At 37.1% G+C, this 22,367-nt stretch overlaps 1 protein-coding gene across 4 annotated transcripts in view; it reads right to left on the reverse strand.

Moving 5' to 3' along the window:
* Positions 1-48: 48 nt before the first annotated feature.
* LIN54 (lin-54 DREAM MuvB core complex component) overlaps positions 49-22,367 on the reverse strand; it is a 68,901-nt gene continuing 46,582 nt past the window's right edge. For all 4 annotated transcript variants that reach the window (XM_049630773.1, XM_049630771.1, XM_049630772.1 and 1 more), the window contains exons 5-13: positions 17,997-18,213; positions 13,080-13,153; positions 12,738-12,935; positions 11,510-11,601; positions 10,686-10,757; positions 9,124-9,226; positions 8,834-8,971; positions 4,193-4,395; positions 49-2,481 (exon numbers count right to left, since the gene is read on the reverse strand). In XM_049630773.1, the coding sequence (XP_049486730.1) occupies positions 2,280-2,481; positions 4,193-4,395; positions 8,834-8,971; positions 9,124-9,226; positions 10,686-10,757; positions 11,510-11,601; positions 12,738-12,935; positions 13,080-13,153; positions 17,997-18,213 (1,299 nt within the window). In that variant the 3' untranslated portion in view covers positions 49-2,279. The remainder of the gene's footprint in view (positions 2,482-4,192; positions 4,396-8,833; positions 8,972-9,123; positions 9,227-10,685; positions 10,758-11,509; positions 11,602-12,737; positions 12,936-13,079; positions 13,154-17,996; positions 18,214-22,367) is intronic.

The raw sequence follows: 22,367 nt of genomic DNA on the forward strand, positions 1-22,367 counted from the left end.
ACACAGTGGAAAAAAGGCCTATTTTCATTTCAAAGCAATTTTGGGTTAATAATTGGGCAAAATTATACTTATTATTTGTGTGCTTTCAGAAGTAATGTCAAATTCACTTAAAATCAGATATTTTAAGTTTCTTTTCTGGTACATTAAATGGTTAAAAGTGGGTGTTCTTAAAGAAAAAAAACAAACTTTTTTTTTTTTTTACAGAATAGTATAAATGTTTATTTTCTGTATGATTTACTTTGCTGTCCTGTTTTTACAATATAGAAAAGTGTATTCTTTGAATAGCTCTAGTAAATATAAATTTAATCTTTCTACTTTGGGATGTAAATAGAGCTAAAAAAATTATATACCCAACCCTCCCCAAATAGTCTTTTAAAATTGTTGAATTAATGTGGATATTAATCTTGTTCAGCAATTTGATGCAAATGCCTAAATACAAAAAGTTGCTTAGTAAGTACTACACAGGAAGGAAAGTCTTAATACTTTAGATAGCTTCTTGAAAATCAGAAAAACTAGTAGCATTTGATTGCACCTTCAAGTTTTTACAAGCAAAACATTCTCAAGCAATGCCGTCATACATAATCTACAATTGTAATCCAAATTTCACAAACATTTTCTGCACACTGTATATAAATACACATCACAAAGGTGCAATTAGAATTAAACACAGAGTATGTACAAAATGAACAAAGTTTAGGTTTAGACCAAAAAGGTATTGTAATCTTTTGAAAAATAACTTGATTAGATATTTTATCCTCTTACACTAATTTACATTTATACAAATTTTAATTAAACATACTAGACTGAGGTGCTAAGAATGTTTGCACTATCTACATTTAAAGTTACTGCACTATAATTTTATAAATCCAAATTTCAAAAGGAAGATACTTCAATGAATAACGGAATCTTCTTTTGGATTAATTTCTATTGCCTATATCTTGCATGTTCATATGAACATATATACATACTTAATACATACAACTATAGATTCCTTGTAGGAAATGTAATAATCATATACTAATAATTACTGAGGATTAAGGTACCTAACAAAATGCCTGAATTCCAACATGGTTTTTCTTGTCATAAAATCCAGAGTCCTCTTACAGGCTCTTAAATTCATAAAGCTCTTGAATTTTGAATTTGTGAAAATGATTTAGGTTATTTTAGTAATAATAAGAAAACACTCATACCTTCAGCTTATCAAATCACTGGCTAAAAATAATGCCATTTTAAGCTTCCCTTATAAAAAGAAGTCCCACTATAATTTTGAAAGCTTTGTTAGGAGGCCCTTTCAGTAAATCAAGTAAGACTCCTACACTGGATTGAGACCTCTTAGTTCAAAAGTCTATAAAGAGAATTGTATAGATGAAAAGTCTTTCCCTCAATTCATTTATTAGAGCTTCAATGTTCTTTATTTCTCCATCCAAGTCAAATTTTATACCTGATGATTATGTAAGTTTCTGTATTATCACTACATAATAAGTTCTATTCATATGCACCTCTCACTTTTAATAGTACCCAGTAATCACTCTGACAATTTATTAATATCATTTCAAATACACAGCACCTCCTTCAAAGAAAATGGAAACATCCCAGAGCATTTCTTAGTCACTCTTTCTTAGAGAAACACCTTGCCTATCAAGAACTACTGCCTGTCCCTTAACAGTTTTTCTTAAAAAACAACTTCTTAATTTTAAAAGTATGCCTATGGATTACTTCCCCTTCTGACATTCCCAAAGTGACAACACGATATTATTCCAGAATCTGTGCTAAAAAGTTTTTTTCTTAAAAAGGTAGTGCTTTTCTAAACACAAAAATGTCATTTGAATATGTTTCATAAGAATTTGTTTATGTAGACATTCTATCTGCTTAGGTCTAGTGCCAAAGAATGACTGGGTAATACCAATGGTTCTCTGGCTTTTTCTACTGGAACAAAGTCCTACAACGCCATACATTATAAATTATATTAATTTATAAATGTCCTTTGTCAATAGCATCAGATGGATAGAACATCTAATTCTTAAGAAACCCATGCAAATTAAAATCTATATAATACAATAAAGAAAAACCCAATTTAGAAGGGGCATAAACAGATTTAACTAAGATTTAAAATGTACTAATTTCCTCATTTAAAATTTCTTCTTTCAATATTATAACTTCAGGTCACACAAGGACTGAATTAACAGTACAATCATTGTTAAATTATCTTCCAGAAAATCAAGTGTCCCTGGACCTTCAATTTTCTGTACAGTTCCATTTATCAGTCTTTTGTGCAAGAGTTAGCAATTCATGGCACAAGGGTCACTTTTTGCTTTGCCTGCAGAATTGATGACGCTCATCAAACATCGTCCGAATTCCTCCAGTATCATCCGTTCGGCTGCTGCCTTTGATTTTCCCTTCTTGTCTGCCTGCTCTGCCTGGGCAAGAAGGCAATTACATGTGGCTTCCGCTACTTCCTTAGTTACAAATGTAAATGGCAATCTGAAATGATTTTTTGAGAGAGAAAGAGAGACGATGATGGTGTTGAATAACAACAAAAGTGGATGACATTACTTCACACGAATATCTGTTAACATGTTCATGACTCACCAACACACTGAACATTACAATTTGTGCAGTGAGCACAAGCACAGCCCAAAGAGCTTTAAAAAGTTAGACCTGTTTTATTATTGCATATAAGAAAATATAATTTTACATAAAATACATGTCTTATTACCTACACAAGGTTATCTGGTTAACTAAAAGATGTTAACTCTATATGTCAACTGGATAATTCTATAACAAAGTACTCCTAATTCGTGAATTAGTTTTCAGAGTGCAGTCTTTGTTTTATTTATTGCTGTTTCTTCACAGCCTAGAACACTGCCTGACACATAGAAACACTCCATGAATATTTGTTCAATGAATGAATAAAATTGAGCACTGCAAGCAGTATCTCCTGGACAACACTAACAATAAAGTACTTTCCCAGAGTCCCATATATTGTTCACAAAACAAAAAGCACACCAAAATTTTGCATTTTTCCATCATGACAAACAAAACAGTGGGGAAACCAAATGCTGTTCTCTACATGGAGTTTCATTCATAAAGACCTCAACTATTAAGTATTAAATAAGAGCAATCCATCCTGAGGCTTGCTATATGTAGCCACGTCTTAAAGCCTTCAGAGACCAATCAGGCAACCTAACGTAACCACGACACTAATGTTACCAACGACACTGACAGAAGGAAACTGCAAAACAAATGAAGTCTGAAATTCAGACCTACTGTGACAAGAGAGTAGTTGAGGGTTTGGGCTGCTGTACAGTTGTATAAAAATCTTTAAAATGCAAAACTCTTTAAATTAGAAAATATTATACTATTACAATAACGTTAATATTGTATAGTTAGTAACACTGTATAATAGTTCTTCAGAATTGCTATCTGAAATATTTTGTACAAAAAGAAGCATTTCTGTAAGCATTGGAGCCTATTTCAACTTAGGCATTTTACATAATATACCATCTGGAAGGCTCACTGCATTTAATAATTCTGCAAGCTAACCTCTACTAAACCCTCTGATACAAATCCACACCAGCAAGCTGTGCGGCATTGGACCCTGCCAAACACTGGGACAGCGATGCTTTATTCTTTGTGGCCACTTGGTAAGGATGATGGGAAGGACAAGAGAACCGAGACCTAGAGAGGCGGAGTGCTTGTCGAATTCACAAACTACTGCGTAGCACACACAGTATTTAAACTCAGCTCGGCCGAACTTTAAAGCTCGAGCTTTCCTACTCCAGAGTTTAGCAGTCCAGTGAAACAAGGTGCCCCAGTAGGATGGGGAAAAGTGCTACATGGGCACGGAAAAGGCAACAGAAGGTAAGGATGTGCAAAAGTGTGGATGATACTACTACCAGGAACAGGTGTAAAAATTCAGTTTTCTTAGGGATTTGTCAAATTACATCACTACCTCATCTTAGTGGAGAGAAATCGAATTAAGCACAAAGCATTTTAGAAGTGTGTACTATATCTCACAGTGGTTTTCCTATTACCTTCAAAATCCTTTACAAGTAACGAGAGATAGAAAGACAATGCAAAAAGAGGTTTGCAACAAGGCAAAGCATGAACTTAGCCTTGTCCAAAAAGAAGAAACTTTACCAGAAATAATACTGATGTTATACTATAAAAAGACATTAAAATACTGACTTACTTTCCTCCTCCACTATTCAAAGCCGGCGTTGGCCTAGTAAGCAAGTCCGAAATTTGAGACGATAACTTAGTTTTCGCTGCCGTCTGTTGCTGTACCCTTACTTCAGCTGCGTCTGCCAAGTGCATCAGTGTCTTTCGTTCTGGGCTTTCTTCAAAATTCTTACAGCCAACACATTTGCATATTGAGGAACACATTATTTTTGCCTAAAAGATTTACAAAAGAAAAGCTTCCAAATCAAACCCAAAAAGCATTACTCTTAAGTAGACTCTAATCAAATCAACAGACAACAGAACTAACTGCTCAAATGACATAAGATACAATGGAAACCTCTCTTCCTGACACTCAATGGGCTACGTACACGTGGACAGGTCAAATATTTAAGTCCAAGAGCGGCTACACAGTGTTTGTTTTTGAGTGCTTCCATATTTCTTCCCCCGCTAAAGGTTTTCCTCCTGATATGATTAACGTGTGTTCTTTATAAAGAATATGAATGATACAATATTAAAAAAATAAGTTATCTGGAATCCATACACCTCAACGTGTTGATCATTTCCCACTCATGCAAACACACAATTATCACATGAAAGGAATTTCATAGATGCTATTTTTATTATGGATAATCTCCATAATCTCCCTCCCTGAATCCCCTTCTCCAGCGTCCCCAAATCCTTCCATAGTCCATATTAAACCAGTGTGTCCTTGTATGTAAAAATGTGTAAAACATATATATTTATGAAAAACACAGCCCTTATGTACATATACCTATCTTAACTAACAAATACACATCTTTTTTTTAGTTTGTTTTACAAAATCATATGCCCCACTTTCTGCATCTTCCGTTTCTCACACTACACCTCATGGAATCCCTCCCCCCAAGTCATCTAGCATAGGCTGAATTCATTCTATTTAATGTCTGAGTATTAATCTCTGGTATAGATGTGCCACCTTTTATTTGGGCATTCACTTGCCTGTTGCTGGGCATTTATTTTGTTACCAGTTCTTGAGTACTACAAATAATGCATAAAAGATTATTTTATATATATATACATATATATGCTTTTATTTCTATGAGCTACATTTCTAGAATTGGGCTCACTGGCCAAAGGGTATGTGTATTTTAATAGATGTGGGCAGACTGTCTTTACAAAAGGCTGTAACACCTCACATCTCATCAGCAATGTATGAAAGAAGCCTTTCCCACATTCCCTCCAACAGTGTATATTCTAGCTCTTTTTAATATTTAGCAATCTGGGGGAAAGAGGTGAAGTGAGATCTCATTGTTCCGTCATTGACATTTCCCAAGCCTAGTAAATTTGAGTATCTTTTGTTGGATGCAGTTTCTTCAGTGAACCCATGTCAATTTAAAGAAACATACCAACTGCCCTTTCTCTCTACAGCACCTAGCAAGACAAACAAATCGTATTATGACGAACACATTTAACCCTGCTCCTTTCTTACAATACACAAATAAATTCTCTTTACCAAGGGACCAAAATGGATATACATTCTGGGTTAATGGAGTTAAGCTACACTTAATAAGTATCTAATGATGAAGAGATAAAATCCCTGATATCAAGGGTGAAAAAGACACACCAATAACGATAATTTGGATTAAGTATGAAGAACTGTAAGAAAGGTACTAATAATCTAACAGGAACTCAGGAAGAAGAAATTAGAATGACAGAGTATCCGTTTAGCTTTGCTGATTCAACTTCCCTTGTGGTCAAAAACAAGGAGAGGAAAAAAGGTTACAAGGCACAGCCATTTAAAAAATGTGGACGCTCACATCTCCACTCAACAAGCCTTGAAAGGTGAGTGAAAGGAACAGGCATGTGTTATCCAGATGCAGACTAACTGGACCAAAAAAAGCCAATTCAATTCAAAAGACCAACAAATGAACACACAAACTGTCAGACAATATCACAACCAATTCACAAGGGGCGAATCAGCCACTGCTAGTCCTAGATTAGTGCAATCCAGTTCTTCCATTTCTTGGTCTTTGAGAGTGACAAGTTAGTTATTAGACACTATGTGTGTTCTGAAAGTCAAGGATTTTTATAACTGGGCAGCTTTCTCTCTTTTAGTATACTTCAACCAGCTTTTCTATTTCTATAAATTCTCTCTCTATAAATATATAATTGTTAGTTCTTGTATGTTTATCATATGCCTAGCATGTACAGACCGTTCAATGCCATATGCATGGAAGGGCTTCTTTGCCCTTCTGACCCAGCTTTACATCAATTTCCATTTTGTCTCTTTTTGTGGACTTGGTTTGATAATAAGAATATGCTATTCTTACATTTTTTAAATATCCATGACAAATTTTGTATGACATGGTTTATGAACAGATGCCACCTATTTCATCATGTGTTCAAATAAAGGAGTCCAGAGGCACCTGGGTGGCTCAGTGGGTTGAGCATCCAACTTTGGCTCAGGTCTGATCTCACATTCTGTGAGTTCAAGCCCCATGTCGGGCTCTGTGCTAACAGCTCAAAGCCTGGAGCCTGCTTCAGATTCTGTGTCTCCCTCTCTCTCTGCCCCACCCCTGCTTGCTCTCTGTCTCTCAAAAACGAATAAACTTAAAAAAAAATTTTTTAATTCAAATAAAAATTCAGGATAAAAAAAGGATAAAAAAACTGACTTGTTGGACTCTAAAACATTATTTAAGACACTTTCAAAATACTCTTAATTATACACAATTTTCATTCATTTTGACTTTAGGACCAACAAGAGGTTACCTTACTATACTTCTTAGAAGGAGTATTTGACTTCTAACACAGGTGAATTACGAATTCATTACATAGGGAATACAGCACACATAATCTTTACTGTGACACATTTTGAATGGGAAGGGGTACTGAATGGCAGGCACACACTCCTAAAGCAGAGCAACCTTATGAGGGGAGAATGCCGTCCTTGGTATTGCTTTACCAAGTACAACGCCAGGGCTTCTGCCAAAACAAAAAATAAGGTATCCTTCTGAATATGAAATCTGAAAGTATGAAAATCTAATAGATGAGAAGAGCCAGCTAACTGTAGGGATGACTCAATTCCAAAGATTGTCAGTGAAGAGTTTCAGGTACACCAAAAAAGCAAATACACTAACACAGGGTTCATCTTGGGCATGAATAGATTATTCTATTTAAGCTTTGAAAATAAAAACAATGTTTATTATGTAGTTATGTAGTACTTCGTCTATAGCAAGAAGGGGATGATTTTTTTTTTTTTTATTTTAATTTTTTTTAATTTTTTTTTTTTTTTTAACGTTTATTTATTTCCGAGACAGAGAGAGACAGAGCATGAACGGGGGAGGGGCAGAGAGAGAGGGAGACACAGAACCGGAAGCAGGCTCCAGGCTCTGAGCCATCAGCCCAGAGCCTGACGCGGGGCTCGAACCCACGGACCGCGAGATCGTGACCTGAGCCGAAGTCGGACGCTTAACCGACTGAGCCACCCAGGCGCCCCAAGAAGGGGATGATTTAAATAGCATTTAAAAATAAAATAAATAGCACCTGTCAAAGATGCCTGACTAATCATGGTCAGTAGCAAAAATGGATGCAATCACTTCACAATGACCAATAACCTCAACCAGCAACATTTCATGTTTCTTTCCTATTTTTATGCTCAGAAAGCAAACTTCGTAACATAATTCAGTTTTCCAAAGAGCACTGTTCTTCAACAAGGCACTATAGGCATGTTGGGCAAGATAAATCTTCACTTTCAGGACTGCCCGTGGAATGCAGACTATTTTGTAGCCACATATATTTTCAAAAGCCCAGGGGGACAGTTGGTAGCACTACTCTTCCATTAAAGACAACTGCTAGTTTCCAATCCACTTTGATGTTATTTAAAAAAATTTTTATTTATTTTTTTTTAATGTTTATTTATTTTTGAGAGAGAGAGAGAGAGAGACACAAAGTTTGAGTGAGGGAGGTGCAGGGAGAGAGGGAGACACAATCTGAAGCAGGCTTCAGGCTCTGAGCTGTCAGCACAGAGTCCAACGTGGGGCTCGAGCTCACAGACCGGACCGTGAGATCATGACCTGAGCTGAAGTTGGACGCCCAACCAACTGAGCCACTCAGGCACCCCCAAAAAGTTTTTTTTTTCATGTTTACTTATTTTTGAGAGAGAGAGAGAGAGAGAGAGAGAGAGAGCGAGCAGGGAAGGGGCTGAGAGAGAGGAAGACACAGAACCCGAAGCAGGCTCCAGGCCCTGAGCTGTCAGCACAGAGCCCAATGCGGGGCTCGAACTTACGAACCATGAGATCATGACCTGAGTTCAAGTCAGACGCCCAACCGACTGGGCCACCCAGGCGCCCCCTGATGTTATTTTTACTAAAAATCAATAAATTGTTGCTCTGATTTACACACTTACAGGTATAATGATCAAGAAGTTATGAAGTGGTAATCAGGTAATGAGTCCCAAAGCCATAATGACAAGACCAAGGTATTGTTCCTCTGAAGCCCTGCTTGGGAGGCCAGAAGGTCTTCCTCAAACTAGGGGCCTTGCAACGACTGTGCATATTTTCAAACTGCGATAGCAGAATAATTTCCCAATTTGTAAGTAAATTTTTACAATATACCCTTTCTAAAGTTATTTTCAAAAAAATGGTTAGATTATGTTCCCCAACCAGCATCTCACCTCATAGCATTCACAGTAGTTTTTAAGACATCCTGATCGTTTGCAATTACATCCTTTGCTGTGACGTCGATCTGATTCTCCCTCCTTTCCTTTCCCTATCTTAGGTTTAAAAGCTTCTGGATTTCTGTCAAGGCATGCCTATTAAAACAGATCAAATATCAACCGAAGCTCAATCACATTAGATTAAATACAGCAAAAGGAACTAATTTTCATTGTAAAGGAACCAAGTTCTACAAAAATCAGGTGAAACTGGAAATTTCTGTCAGTTAAATAAAATAAAAAGTAATCACCTTTATTGCTTTTTGCCTTTCATTTTCATGTTCCAAATTATTATAACAATTAGTACAGTTGCAGTTGTTGCAAAATTCACCATTTGCAAAGCAATCACAATATCTGGAATACAAAAATCAGTGCAAGTCACATAAAAAAGTAATTGTTTGTTGTTTTTTTTTTATTGTTTATTTATTTTAAGAGAGCAAGCAAGAGTAGGGAGAGGGGCAGAGAGAGAGAGGGAGAGGAAAAAAATCCCAAGCAGGCTCCATGCTGTCAGCACAGAGCCCAACACAGGGCTCAAACCCATGAACTGTGAGATTGTGTCCTGAGTCAAAAATCAAGAGTTGGACATTTAACCGAATGAGCCACTCAGGCATCCCAGAAAAGTCATTGTTAAAATACATAAAACTAGAAATTATCTGATTAAAAGCATTATATATGCAGAGCCACCTACTTACAGAGTTTATTTTTACTGACTGTCAACCACGTTGATCAGCCTCAAAATTAAAGTCACTGGCTCCTAGAATTTTGGTTTAGAAACTTAGTTCCAGTAGTAACTGCTGTCAACACAACAGCTATGTGATTTTATGTGAACCCAAAGTAAGTTATTTCAAAATTATTAAAAAGGAAACACATGAGCTATATTCCAGTAGTGCAATCTGCTTACTTGAACTACAGTTATGCTTCCTGGGATTTTAAACCACTTACATGACCAGTGCTTTTCACTTAAGTGTTTCATGTCAGATCTATTGGTTCAGACCTAATATGCAAATTAATCATCCAACAAATTCTTTTTAAATGTTTATTTTTTTATTTTTGAGAGAGAGTGTGTGCAAGCAGGGGAGGGGCAGAAAGAGAGGGAGACAGAGAATCCACGCTGACAGCAGAGAGCCTGATGTGGGGTTCGAACTCATGAACTGTATGATCACGACCTGAGCCGAAGTCAGATGCTTAACTCATTGAGCCACCCAGGTGCCCCCATCCAACAATTTTTGAAGCTACTCAGAGTATCACCTCACTTAGGAGACCAAATATAAAGGTCATAAATATAATCAAATTTATTATTATTAACAAAAGAGACTATGTCTGTCTCATGCTGCTGTGTCCCTAAATTCCTACTCCAGTGCCTCATCTATGTTAAAGACTATAAAATAACTTCTGAATGTATGAAACAGTATTTTTACACCATCATAAGTGCTCATTCACTTGCACGTTTATTTAAATTACTTGGACTTATGAAACTGGTTAAGAATTTTTATTTAACTCCATTTACTTTTAAAAGTATTTTCAGGGGGCGCCTGGGTGGCTCAGTCGGTTGAGCGTCCGACTTCAGCTCAGGTCACGATCTCACAGTTCGTGAGTTCGAGCCCCGCGTCGGGCTCTGGGCTGATGGCTCAGAGCCTGGAGCCTGCTTCCGATTCTGTGTCTCCCTCTCTCTCTGCCCCTCCCCCATTCATGCTCTGTCTCTCTCTGTCTCAAAAATAAATAAACATTAAAAAATAAATAAAAATAAATAAAAATAAAAAATAAAAGTATTTTCAGTTATGTCCAATGAAGAAATAGTAGCAAAAAGACTTACAATTTCAAACACAGCGATTTTGTACAATTACAGGGCTTCCTGGGCCGACTGGCAGACTCTGATGGTATTATGCTATACAGATACAAAAAAAAAGATACAGATTTTAATCAATTAAAGATAACTATGCAAATTGGAAATGTCTCTGCAAATTCCTCCTAAAATAAAGCTTTAACAAATGTATCCATCTCTAATAATCCATCTCTATGTTGTCCCTTCACATCAAATTCAAAAGCAAGTTGTAGAGTCAAGACAGGGAATTTTTAAGAAGGAGGTTATGAATAGCTTCTAAAGAACACTCCACAAAAAAACTCTCCTTCTGAGAGAACTAGAGCTGAAATCTGCTCAAAACTTTTGGGATTCAATTATAAAAGCAATGAGGGGAAAGGGGTATACGGGGTTGCAAGTGGAGAGAGGTGGACTGGTCCCATGCAATTAACTAAGCACCACTTCTAAACCAATATTGCAAAGGAAGCAATTCACAGATTAAAAAACAGATTAATAACAACAAAAAAAAAGGAAAGGACCTAACATAAACAATTTGAAAACTAGTTAATATCATTTTTAAGAACATATCCAGGATGAGAGAGAGAAAGAAAAGAAAGAGAGAATATGTGGCAAAACTGATGAATCTGAGTAAAAGACATTTGGGAATTCTCTCCTCCTGTAACTTCTCTGTTTAAAGCATCTCAAAATAAAAAGTTCTATAGAGGCGTGCTCACATGGCTTTGAGGAAAAAATATCTTATGATGTTTTGAAATACATATATTTAATGTTGCATTTAACCTGATCCAACAACTTCACTTACATATTTTCAAAAGACTCACCCATTGAATGGAAGCCTTGCCTGGGTCTGGATACCAGGTGTTCCGGTGAAGTTTGAGTTGCTTGCTATAGACACATATGAAGACTGCTGTAGCTACATAGAAAGAAAGGTAGTTTTAGACCATATTTACAAAAATGCACAATACTCTCAGATATAATGATCAATAAGGAACACAAATTCATCCACTAAAACAGGAAAAACAGTATGGAGAATTTCATACACACTACTTCATGGAGCTCTTCTAAAGGCCCAAACTAATACCAGAGGTGAAAACAACGTGAACATTTTAAAGTACTACATGGTACAAATACAAGAAACTTTTCATAGAGGAGTAAGCATATCAGGATTAAGAAATTCTGGATGAATGACTCAAAAATATTAAGTATTAATTTGTATTGGCTAGAAAAACACAAGTGTCTACTTGTAAATAAAATAAGCACTATACTGATCATCCATCACATTATAAGTTATAGGGAATGAGAAGTTACGTGAGCAATAAGTTTCTATTTTACATTGATTTCTATACAAGAAAAGAGATGCTGGAGACAAAAATACTAGACATTCATTTTCTAATCAGTGGTCACATTAGCATACTCCATAGTACATTTCATTAAAGTACACAGGTTTCTTTTCTCTCTTATAATCTGTGTAGATCAACTCAGCAGCTTAGAACATGGTGCTAATTTGCTGGATTCTTACGTGAAAAAGAAAACTTCTATCTGCTTCCTAGAAGCAGCACTCCTAACCCTCACCAGCCAGTTAGATAATACATGGTTTTAACTCTAAAGATAACCAGATGAGAGTATCTGGACAGGTCACTAAAGATGAGTCACCTAGAAATGTATCTCACGGTCTACTTTCCAGGAGCAAGTCAGTGGCATCCTACTCATATGTGAGGAAGAGCTGGATCACAGTGGCAATGTTCTCTAAATGCACTTGGACTCCACCAACTTCAACTTCAACTTCTCTTCGATCTACATAGTCTTGCCCTCTTCCCAAGCTGCTCTCAGTCCCTAAGTGTCTGACTTGCATATGTGACTTGTGCCATTTCTAAACGCTAGAGATACATAAATAAATTCAGAAGTTTTTGTTAGCATCTTAAGATTTTAGAAAGAGGCATTTTCATACTGAGTAAGATGTTTTTGAGTAGTTTCAGAATGTGATAGGACTGCACATCTTAGACCAAATCATCCTTTCTGAAATGCGACGACTCCATTTTTTTCTCATACCTGAGTAACATACTGAGCTGGAAGCACTGCGTAGCCCACATTCCCTGTCCCCGGAGCCGGGGCCAGCACAGTGCCCGGTGGCAGGTTAGTGAGGTTTGGCTGGATCTGTGGCAGTGGTGTGGCAGGCATGATGAGCCGCTGCTGTGGCTGGCTGGTGGTAACTATTTGTGAAGTGGGATTGATCGGTTTGGGAACAACCTTAAAAAAAGAGGAATTTACAAAAGTAAATTTTACAGCCTCTGCATTCAGCATATATCTCTTGTACGTGAATCTTAACTTTCAATTGTAAAACTGAATTGTCTGTTTGGGAGAGACTAGGAAGACAAGTTCTGTGACACTCACCTGTTTGACAGTCTGCGCGGAGACAAGAGGAACTGACATCCGCACGGGAGTGGTATTAACAACCACTGGCTTTGCTTTTGAGAAAAAGGGGAGGAAGCACAATTTATTTTCAGAAAATAGTGCTTGAAACATTTAAGATACTTAGTTCTCTCAAGATATCCTGATAAAAGAGCTTAAAGAATTTCATTTATTTCCTGTCTAGAGCACTCTTTAATCAAGATAGTTACCTTTTCAAAATTCCTTAGCCCATCTACCAAGGACCGTATATCTCAGGGAGCTCCAGTCTATCCGCCTGCTAAGGGAATGTTCGTCATTCAAGACAGTCTACTGAAAATATTTCAATCTGTACTCAGGTGATTTAAACATTCCCTAGTAAAGCCAGTCAGATGAAATGTTGTATAAATTTTAAAAAACTGCCATTCAGGAGCTTGAGTCACAATGCTGTTCTGTATTCTAATTGCCATGTTTGTACCGAAACCAGAGAAGATATCATTTTTATAGTATAATACATTATTTACAGAGTACCTACTAAAAGGCAGCACAGCATGAAGGTTAAGAAGATGGTCTCTTAAGTCATAACACCCTTGGGGGTTCAAATCCCAATTCTGCTGCTTTCTAACTCTCTTTGCCTGTACTCCATCTACAACATGGGGATAGTACCTCCGTTACAGAGTACAAAGATTAAATATGTTAATCTATGAACATTTATTAGAACAGTGTCCAACAAATAGTAAGTGCTCAATAAATGTTAGTTGCTCAATAAATGTGATTATTGTTATTACAACCAACATTACTCTATAAATGGCATTGTAGACAGTGTTCCGGGGAAACTAAAGTATACAGACACTTGCTCAAAGAGGTTACACTCCAGTAGAGCAGATGAGACATATACCAAATAAAATAAACATGATTAAAAAAGAGAAAGTGCTGCAGAGTCCGAGGGAGACAGAATGTATGTCTGACTGGCAGAGGATATGGAATACTGAAAGAATGCATGGCAGGCATTGTGTCCGAGGTGGGTCGTGATCAATGGTCAGGTTGCAGAGAGGGCACACAAGTTGGAGCAGGACATTCCATGAAGAGGTAGAAGCATGAGCAGTGGAGGCCTGATGCTGGGAAGCAGCAAAGCATTTCACAAAATGTTAGTGAACAGACCAGTCTGGTTGGAACCTAGGGTTAAAGTAGGCAAGCACAGGTCTTTAACGTTAGGGTAGAAATCTACATATTTAATCTGCATTTTTAATTCAGTAGGCGATGAGAAGTTTCTGAGGATTTTGAAGTACAGAAATATTACTTGGAATAGCACAAAAAGAAACCGTATTTGGCCACAGTGTATAAAACAGAATGGAGTTCCACAAAACAAGGAAAGTTAGAAGAGTGCACAAATTGAGGGTCTACTTGGGATGACACAGCTGGGGACGGACAGGAGAGAGCAACTGCAAAAGAGAAGGTGAAAGTGAAAGGAACCACCCAAGAGAGGGCAGAAATTGCACGTTATTGGGGAAGAAAATGTAAGTCAGTGTGAAGCTTCCAAGTGGCCAGAAAAAGGACAGCAACCAGATGGAAAACCTCAAGGGTGAGATGATTTGAAGGGAAGATGAACCCTGACATAGAGACAAACTATGATGAAATGGACGAGAGAGGCTGGCACTAGACCTGTATGTTTGGACCAAAAGAAGTACAACCTTTCAAATTGTTTCCTGCCATTTCCACAGTCTAAAAAAGGGATTTAAGAAGATAGGAAGGATAGCCCGTTAGGTTTTATTTATGCAAAAAGGCCTAGAGCCTGGTCTGAAAGAGAGAGCTTGAGATAATGGGATCTAACAACAAAAGAGAAAGAACACACTTCCTTAGATAAAAAGGCTGGGAGGGCTGATGGCTGAAGACAGAAGGCTGAGAGTCCTGGAAGAACATTAGACAGTTCTCTGACCTAAAGAGAGCAGGCCCCTGCAAGCAAGGGGACAAAGGGAAAGGGTAGGGTAAGTGGGGGACCTCCAGAAAGTGTTTGATCAGTGGTGATGACTGCATCTCTCTCAATACACTAAAAATCACTACACTGTATGCTTAACAAGGGTGGATGCTATAGTCAACACAAATTCTATCTCAATAAAGTTGTCATACAAAAAGAGTACATGACCATGAATTATAGAAGCAGTGACATCGGATACCTAATTTGAACTTACTTCCTGTTCTGAGTCTCTTCAGTTACTTCAGTTTTATTTGGTTAAGTTATACTAACCACTACAGACTGATCTCAGCAGTACTAAAAAGAATTAAAGGAAATTATAAGACTGAATTCCTGCTTGGAACACAGAAGAACAGACTCCCTACTCCACTTGCTCCTTGGAGAAGAGATGCTGGCCATTGTTCCATGGACACATACAGCAGTGATTCTGAAGTGACTCCAACAACCAGAGAAGGTAAGAATTTCCTGGTGGTCTCTGAAACAAAGGGAAGGAGCGTGTGGCCTGCCTTCAGTCACATGAAATGACAGATGCAGATGATTTTTATTTGGATAATAAAGAAAGGGTTAACTGTCTCCGTGTGTGTGTGTGCGTGTGCACGCACCCGCGTGCACGCGCACACACGCACACAGGACTAGAAAATCTGGGAACTCTAGGTTTACGTTAGCTTTGCATCTGCATGCTGAGTTTTCACTAAAACCTGGGAAATGAAGACAATAAAAAATGAAATGGCCAGAAAAGAGAACATTACAAATCACCTAGGGAAAGGGGGACATATTAATGTTATAGAACTACATCACCAGTCTCTATTTCTCCTCCCCCTCAACTTTTGAGCACAGTCCCACATTACTATTATTGCCATTTTCATAGAAACTGGAATAATCTTTTCTTTTTTAGTCTTTAACAGAAATTCTGAACAATCTTGTTAGAATAGCCTCATTCCAAATTTTAGAAACCATACGTGCAAGTGTTTAAGGCTTTTTAATTTCTTAAATTGACTTTCTCACCAAGATGGTAGATTATATTCTAAAGAGATTAACCATGAAGTCTTCTGGATCTTTCTAGTGTGTGGCCTGCTATCCAACCAGCAGTTAACATGGTAGAACCTTTGAATACTGGCTTTGGTGGGAAATGTACAAGATGACCCTAACCCCCTTTGGCATAAGGAAATCCCTCACTGGAAATTAAGCCCTTATAAAGACATATTAGTACATTCATGAACGAGAGCAACTAGTTTTCATGTATCTCTAATAAAAATTATAAATTTAATTCATTATTCCTGCAAAATAATATATATTATGTATACCTAGGTCTCTTATGGGATAGGAGAACAAAAAAAGAAAAATATGGGTGGACATAAGGGAAATTGCATGGGTGGTTGTGTATGTGAGCGGGCCCGAAAAGGGTATATACAGGAATAACTGAAGGAGCTGGAAAGGTAAAGGGGAGGACAGGGAGGGAAAGTTGAAGGTACAAGGCAAAAAAAGAAAGAAGCAGAGAAATAGAAAAAGGTGTGTGTGGGGAGGCGGGGTGGGTTTCCAGGAGGCAAAGAGCCTAAGTAGAGAGAGGCAGAAAGGTAGATAAAAACTTAGAAAAGGAAGTACCAGTAATTAGAATTATGCAGTATCCAACCTATTCATGTACTCTTCCTGGATCTTTAGCTTCTTTTCTACTTATACCAAAGGCTTATTATTGACTAAAATTAGTGTTAACATCACATTGGAAATGGATCTCAGCATATAGTACACATACAAACACACACATAAAATATAACAACTGTATCTCACGATTGCTTCACATCATTGGGATTATCCAGGTACACTGGACTTGCAGCACCTCTTTTAGTACCCTGCTCAGTTTAAGTACTGAGAGAATATAAAACTTGACTCCCTTAGTCAGCAATATGCAAGTGTCATTTTCCTTTCATTAAGAATACTGTAATAAAAGATTTTCTTCTAAAATCAGCTTGAAGAGGGATTAGAAAATAAAACTACTTGATAGGTCTAATTTTAATAGAATACAAACTAAAATACTGTTTCCTTCACATATCCTCTATTTTCTCCCATCAGTAATTTAAAAAATAGGTTTTTTCTTCCACAGTTTCCCTTAGTGAACTAGCTATCGGCAATATGTTGCTCCAACCCTCTGATCCCTTAATCAAAATGAAAGAGGAAACAAGTGATCTTTAATTCTGCTATTTACATCCAGTAAATAATAAGTCATTTACTTGCCATCAACTGCTTTGTGACATTGAAGGGATACGCAGCAGTCTTCCAAGACCAAAAATCAGGCCCTAAATCATAAACCGTCCTGAGCCTTTCACACCATTCAATTGTTAACAAGTAGATAAATATGGAGAGCGGTTATGTGTGTGAGTCTATGTATAGGTATCGGGCGGTAGGAAGGGTTAAACACAAACAGAAAACGGAAGGACTACAAACAGGCATATCCTCCAAAAGTACAACTGAGCAAAATAACAGAACATTTTAAGTGCTTTTTATTAGCAACTACAGATTCAAAATAAGTAAAGGATGAAAGTGGTGCAAAGTTCTTATTTATCATTTATACCTTGCCTACTAGTCATTTCAATTGACCCAAACCCTATCAAACAGCTTCACAGTTTAGAAACAAGATAAATAATTTGGTTTCATCTAAATTTGTCCCACTAAAGTAGACGGTAGGCTTACAAACCAGCAATATAATGGCTACGCACAAACTGATGAATAATTCTGATTGTCTGGTAGTATAGTACACCGTGTACCAACTTCTAGCAGAGTGAAATACTATATTTATATACAACTATGATTCTATTTTGCGGCTTTCTGCAACAGTTGCTGAATTCATACTGCCGGCTGAAATGCCATACTTAATCAGGCTTTCAGCGAGAAAAGGACCAATGTTCTTTAATAATGTTCAAAGAATTAATGACTGTTTTTAAAAAATGGTTACTAACCTTGCTGGAGAGGTTGAGTGTTTGTACTGGGATTCTGACTAACTGGCTGGGTGGAGCTACTGGCTGTTGTGGCAGTAACAAGTCGGACATAATGAAACTTGCTTCCAGGCACTTGAATCTGCTGGACATTGGGAGCAGTTGCCAGAGGAATAATTGTCTTAAACTGTGATGTGCTCACGCCTCCAACAGTGATGGTCTGCACAGCTGATTTCACTGCCTATTAAACAATACAACACGGCTATCGTTAATCTGGGATTGAACTTGCCTACTCTTTTAACTTATGACAATTGCTCAGGTAAAAAAGTATGTTCCTGTATTTCATCAAAAGCTGTTGAAAGGAACAACCTGTTCAAAGAGAAATGAAAAGAATAGTAATGAATACAGGAGTGAAACCAAAATCGGCGAGTTCTACCTTCCATCTCTAGTAGTTACTTCCTTGAGAGTCCAGGTCAGGTGACTTGCTATGAAGAAATCATTACTTAAATTACAAGAACTTACTCAGTTTTGTTAATATTTATAAGAAAAGAATTATTTTAAACCCCAAGAATTTAGCTTCATATTTAACATAGAGAAAAGAGGATGCAGACACTTGGCTTTATTTATTGCTACCCACCAAATTAACTATGACAAATTTCATTTTCATGTGTTCTAAAGAAGAAACCCAAAAGAAAAGCCCATCTTATACCCTCATTAAGTCCAGTCAATTCAACTGTATCTGCAGATACAAATGTAGCCACTAACATATGGGTAAGGGGTCAAATTCAGTCCAAAACTACCCCAATTTTGGTTGTCTAACAAAACGAATTTTGGGAGATTCAAACTTGAGTCAATATAATCATTTTAATCCTTTCCTTCATTCTGATAAACAGCAATGTGACTTCCCAAAAAGCTAAATGAAACATCAGAGGCAGAACAGAGAATAAAAGTCTCTCAAGATGTCTTCAGTTGGTGTTTAATCAACATACAACAGACTGTCCTATAAAGGTCTAGGCCAGATTCTCAACCAGTTCTATCGTGTTATTTTATTATTATATCCCCACCTATTTGTCAAAGAGCCCTCATGCTAAAAGACCATTCACTGATGTTGGAAATCTATATTATGTGGATAATAATTTATGAAAGAATAATTCTTAAGAATTTGAACATTTTCATAAAAGCCTAGAAGAGAGAAAGAGAGAGAGAGAGAGAGAGAGAGAGAGGAATTCATTTAGCATGGAAACTCTACAAGCAATAGTCAAAGGAGATTACTTCATAAAACAAGTCACACATTATCACTGGGCAGCGGTACCACAACGCAGATCTAAAATAAAGATAAGAGACAAGAGCCACAACCGTCATTCGGTTAAATGAAAATATAAAGCTTAAGAAAAGGGATAAAATGTGTACATATGGAAGCTACTGAAAAATCAAGCAAGCACGAGACAAGTATGTACAATGATGCAAGAGACACGTATCAGCTCAAAATGGGAAAAAAAATACTATCTTAAGGCGCCTCAAGCATAGATTTATTAGATACTTAATATGAATAAAGAATAGTGCTTTTAATACTCTAAGATGAGCTGTTTTAAATCTAGCAGCCACATTATGGGCTAGGTATAGTGTAGCCCAAGGACAGAGCCTAGTTTGGGTACATTTGCATAGCATGCCTTTTTCCAACTCTTTCAACTTTTCTGCATCCTAAGCTTCAAGCTACAACTCTTACAAGATGTACAGAATTGGGTCTTCAAAACAAAAATCAGATCTGACTGTATGTTTAAATCGTTTATGTCTGTTTACATCTAACAGACTTACTTAAAGACCTGCATTTAAATCCACTGTTGTACTGTTTTCTATTTGAACCACCTGTTCACTTCCATTCTTTTTTCTTTCTTACCTTCTTTTGTGTTATTTTATTATTCCATTCCCCCTCCCTGTATTAGCTTTTTATTTATACATTATGTTGCTAATCTTTTAATGGTGACCCTAGAGATTACAATGGACAATGTAGGAATTAAATCAGTACTTTACACATCACCCAGGAAATGAAAAGAACCACTAAACACGAATACCATTTACTTACTGTTAAGTATTTTAATTCTACATATAATAATTGAAAAAAAATTTTTTTAATGTTTATTTTTGAGAGAGAGAGAGGCAGAGCATGAGCAGGGGAGGGACAGAGAGAGAGGGAGACAGAATCTATAACAGGCTCCAGGATCCACGCTGACAGCACAGAGCCCAACACAGGGCTCGAACCCAGAAACCGTGAGATCATGACCTGAGCTGAAGTCGGACGCTTAATCAACTGAGCCACCCAGGCGCCCCTCTACATATAATAATTTTAACTCCACAAGGCATTAATTTACATATACTCACAAATTTACCCTTTCTATATCATCCTGCTTCAAAGTACGAATGATTTTCCTTCTGCCTAAAGAGCGCACTTGAGGATTTCCTTCAGTGTGGGTCTGCTGATGAGGAATTCTTTCCATTTTGTTTCTCAAAAAATGTCCAGTTATTTGTATCTCATTTGTTGATAAACTCATCTACTAAATTCTTTTTTTTTAATATTTATTTATTTTTGAGAGAGACAGAGACAGAGACAGAGCACGAGCTGGGGAGGGGCAGCGAGAGAGAGGGAGACACAGAATCTGAAGCAGGTTCCAAGCTCCAAGCTGTCAGCACAAAGCCTGACACAGGGCTCGAACTCACGGACCAAGAGATCATGACCTGAGCCGAAGTAGGATGCTTAACCAACTGAGCCACCTGGTACCCCTCATCTACTAAATTCTTAATCTCAGTTTTATGTTTTCAATTTGAAAATATTCACCTGATTCCTTTTTTTTAATTGAGGCATACTGGACACACAATGTTCCATGAGTTTCAGGTTCATCAGATTCCTTCTTACAGTTTCTTTCTGCTGAAATTCTTCATCTTGTTACATTTCTGAATATATTAATCTTAGTTATTTTAAAAGTCTGAGTCTGATAACTCCATTATCTATATTTCTTGGTTTTGAATAATTTGGTCTGGTTGCCTGGTGACCTGATGATTTCTGATTCAATGCCAGACATTGTTTACAAAAAATTAAAGACATACTTTGAGGCTCTGAATCATGTTATATTCCTCCAGGGATAATTCACTTCAGCTTCTGGCATGCAGTTAAAAGTAGGGGCAGATCATCCTAAACCAATCACAAATTGAGCAGTTTGAAGCACAGCTTCAATCTTCCATAGGCCTGGTCTATTTCTGGTTCACTCTTCCCCTATATATTACATCAGTGGTCCCAACTAGGAATGTGGTGTTTACAGGCTTCCACCTCCTTGGCGGGCCTGAAACCAAATTTTTGTTCATGAGATCCAGAAGACTGACAGATCCACTCAGCTCCTTAATCTCTCTGTAGCCACTTTCTGTTCATCACTTCAGTCTCTCAGCATTAACTTACAAATCAGCAAATGATCTAAGAAGTGTCATAGTGAACATGAGGCTGACTTCACTAGGCTTCCCTTTATTTCATGAATGTTACTTCAAACAGATTTTTAAAATATTTTTCCCCTGCTTTTTAGTTGTTTTTAGCAAGACAGTTGGTCTCCAACAAGCTAGTTCTGTACAGCCAAAAATAAAACACCAACTACTTGGGTTTTAATCTAGGCTACAACACTCCTTTGTTGTGTGACCTTATGCAAGTAACTGAACTTCTCTGTGTTCAGTTTCCTCATCTGAAAATAATACCTTTCTTATAGGACTGCTGCAAGGATTAAATGAGTTAAATCATATGAAGTGCTGATAACATCACATATTATAATGCTCAATAAATGTGAGCTGCTATTTGTATCATCATTATGCCCATTACAGAAGGGAAAAACTGAAGCTCAGAGAGATTAAGAAATTTCCCCAAGGTCATAGAGCTAATACAAAGTAGCAGAGCCAGAATTTGAACCAGACCCAACTCCAAGGGCCATTCTTTTAAGTAAGACATCATAATGCCTCCAACTTTACATGCTTAATCAACAGTTATTAAATGACTTAACAAAACTAAATAGTATCCAGTCCTCAAGAACTGTTAAGAACTAAAGCTGCATATTTGCCTCTAAGAAACTTTGAAACTATTTTTTATTCAGTATGCTGAATATAAGTATAAACACATTTTTTAAATGTTTTTAAGGCAATTTCCGACTCACAAGAAGTTACAAAATGAATACAGAATTCCCATACTTTCCCCAATAGGCTAACATCTTCCATAATCATAGAACATTATCAAAATGTACCAGGAAATTGGTACAATACCATTAACTACAGAACAGAACTTATTTTGGATTTCCGAGTTTTTATATGCATTTTTGGAGGATGTATGCAAAAGACTGTATAGACTTTGTAATCAACATTACCATC

The sequence above is a fragment of the Panthera uncia genome, chromosome B1 (genome assembly GCF_023721935.1).
Source record: "Panthera uncia isolate 11264 chromosome B1, Puncia_PCG_1.0, whole genome shotgun sequence".
Lineage (NCBI taxonomy): Eukaryota > Metazoa > Chordata > Mammalia > Carnivora > Felidae > Panthera > Panthera uncia.